Here is a 3033-nt window from a genome sequence, read left to right on the forward strand (position 1 = left end):
AAAAAAAAAAAAAAAACAAAACAAAAAAAAGAACTGCTGATCTAAGTGAAGAAACGAATGAAGGGTTTGTTTCTAATTTGTCTATATAATGCAAGTGCAGTTTTTTAAAGGAAGTTGGAACAATAAGACAACGCAAAAGGGACAATTTGTCCTGTCTTACAGCCCCTCCTAGGGCCATACACAGAGGAGCCTTTTCAGATTGGCTAATGTATCTATTCTTGCCTTTAGGGAAGCTATTGCAGTTGCCAAGGCCCGGCTGCGCCCAGAGGACCCAGTCCTGAAGGACTTGTACCTCAGCTGGGGAACCGTCCTAGAAAGAGATGGCCATTATGCTGTCGCAGCCAAATGGTAAGCCTGAGGAGTGGAGGGATGCATCCAACGTAGAAGAGCTTCTGCCAGAAAGGGGAGGATAGGAATACAAGTGACAAGTTTAGAGCTGGAGGTAAAGCAGCGAGAAATTAGTTAAAAGATATGTAAATTCAACTTAGTTTCATAAGACTCATCAAGAACTACCTCCTGATTTATTTATGTAAATCACTATAACTATTCAAGAAAAACCTCAGTAGCAGATTCAGAAATTATGCATTTTTCTAATGGTCTATTATAACATCAAGTAAAGGAACCTCAACCCATGCTGGATTGAACCCAAACAGAGGAGTCATTCCCTCTCATTTTCCTTATGTCCTTAACCTATATGATATTGTTTCTCATACACTCTGCTGAATTGTGCTGGCCTCAGCCTTCACGGGAACAACCGGGGCAGTGACATACCTGGGACCACAGGAAGGCACATGCAGCAAAGTGGATAGAAAGAAATGATTCCATCCTCTAGGAGTGGGAATAAAAGATCTGTTTATGACCTTTTCTTCACATTCTTATTCATATTATAGCTATTTAGGGGCCACTTGTGCTTATGATGCAGCCAAAGTTTTGGCCAAAAAGGGGGATGCAGCATCACTTACAACGGCTGCAGAGTTGGCTGCCATCATAGGAGAGGATGAGTTGTCTGCTTCCCTGGCTCTCAGATGTGCCCAAGAGCTGCTTCTGGCCAACAACTGGGTGGGAGCCCAGGAAGCCCTGCAGCTGCATGAAAGTCTACAGGTCAGTCTGTTATTTCATCTCCTAGTATACAAGAGGGAAGTGTCCCAAATCCTCTTCTAGTCAGATCTGAGTTGTTAACCCAGTTGCACAAGCTGTGCCAATTTCGCAGGCCCAGCAAGCCCTGGCCATGCTATCTCACTGAGGTACTGTGACTTGTTAGTTGCCATATTCAGAGTAAGAGATAATATGGTCATTCACAGTAATTCCCATTGCTTATCTGTTTGTACAAAACACCTGTGAGCCGGGTACAGTGGCTCACACTTGTAATCCCAGCACTTTGGGAGGCTGAAGCGGGCAGATCACTTGAGGTCAGGAGTTCGAGCCCAGCCTGGACAACATGGTGAAACCCCGTTTCAACTAAAAATACAAAAATCAGCCGGGCGTGGTGGCACACTTCTGTAATCCTAGCTGCTCGGGAGGCTAAGGCAGGAGAATCACTTGAACCCGGAAGGCGGAGGTTGCAGTGAGCCGAGATCCAGCCTAAGCGACATAATGGGACTCTGTCTCAAAAAAAAAAAAAAAAAAAAAAAACCCTGGGAAAAAATTTTAGTCAGCCCAGGCCTTGGGTTAGCAGTCTAGGGTTTCTTCATTGATGTTATCAGCAGACATCAAAAGGTCTTCCTTGAAGAGGGAATGGTTGGCCTCTAACAGAAATCATGGAACTCTACCTGTAAACGCCCCTCTTAACTGTAAGCTATGGAAAAAACTGGGCCGGATGCAGCAGATCACTTGAGGTTAGGAGTTCGAGACCAGCCTGGCCAACATGGCAAAATCTCGTCTCTACTAAAATTACAAAAATTAGCCAGGCGTGGTGGTACACATCTGTAATCTGGCTACTTGGGAGACTGAGACAGGAGAATTGCTTGAACCCAGGAGACAGAGGTTGCAATGAACTGATTGTGTCACTGCAGTGCAGCCTAGGTGACAGAGTGAGACTCTTCAGAATAAAAAAGAGAAAAGTGTGAGAAAATAGAAATGTCTTATTTCTTTAATTTTTTTGGTTCCCATCTGGTTAAAAATGAGTAACATACCACTGCCTTTTTGACACATCAAAACAGATTACAGGATTGGCACTTACCTAGTTTCTAAAACATGTAAACATTTGATTCATTTTAGATAACTTTGTCAGATACTAACCAGAGGTTGTTTTTTGTTTGTTTGTTTTTGTTTTTTTGAAACGGAGTCTCACTCTGTCGCGCAGGCTGGAGTGCAGTGGCCGGATCTCGGCTCACTGCAAGTTCCGCCTCCCGGGTTTATGGCCTTCTCCTGCCTCAGCCTCCCAAGTAGCTGGACTACAGGCGCCCGCCACCTCGCCCGGCTGGTTTTTTTGTATTTTTTTTTAAGTAGAGACAGGGTTTCACCATGTTAGCCAGGATGGTCTCGATCTCTTGACCTCGTGATCCGCCTGTCTCGGCCTCCCAAAGTGCTGGGATTACAGGCTTGAGCCACCGCGCCCAGTCAACTAACAAGAGTTTTTTTAAGTTCTTCGTTCCCTAGCAGAGTACAGAGCCTAAAGATGGTTTTTAGCTGAATATTTAGAGCCCAAGGAACATGGTACATGGGGAGGTAGCTTTCTGGGAACAGCAGAATAAAAATGGAGGTGACAGTAGGACACCCTAAAAGATAATGCCGCTGAACATTATTTGGAAAATGACCATGTCCAGAGACATTTTAATTTATCCACAATCAAAGTTTCCAGAATGACTGTTTAGCATTTTAGTTTTTCTCTTAAACAGCATCCTTAACAAAGCAAGAAAACCTAATAAGCATATGCTAAATATTTTGATAAGGGCTATTTTGGTTTTGTGGAACAAAGACTCTTCCAAGCTTAACTGAGAAGATACTGTTATAGGAGTATACAAGGAATCTCATGGCAACTAAAAATGTAGTGAAAATAAATTTTCTTTCTTTTTTTTTTTTTTTTGAGACGGA

General features: G+C 43.3%; 1 protein-coding gene across 1 annotated transcript in view; it reads left to right on the top strand.

The window, feature by feature from the left end:
- Nucleotides 1-3033, top strand: part of GEMIN5 (gem nuclear organelle associated protein 5) — a 52768-nt gene that overhangs the window by 40306 nt on the left and 9429 nt on the right. The window contains exons 22-23 of the mRNA XM_017875694.1: nucleotides 229-348; nucleotides 891-1101. Coding sequence (XP_017731183.1) covers nucleotides 229-348; nucleotides 891-1101 — 331 coding nt within the window. The remainder of the gene's footprint in view (nucleotides 1-228; nucleotides 349-890; nucleotides 1102-3033) is intronic.

This window comes from Rhinopithecus bieti, unplaced genomic scaffold (genome assembly GCF_001698545.2).
Source record: "Rhinopithecus bieti isolate Rb0 unplaced genomic scaffold, ASM169854v2 scaffold_7673, whole genome shotgun sequence".
NCBI lineage: Eukaryota > Metazoa > Chordata > Mammalia > Primates > Cercopithecidae > Rhinopithecus > Rhinopithecus bieti.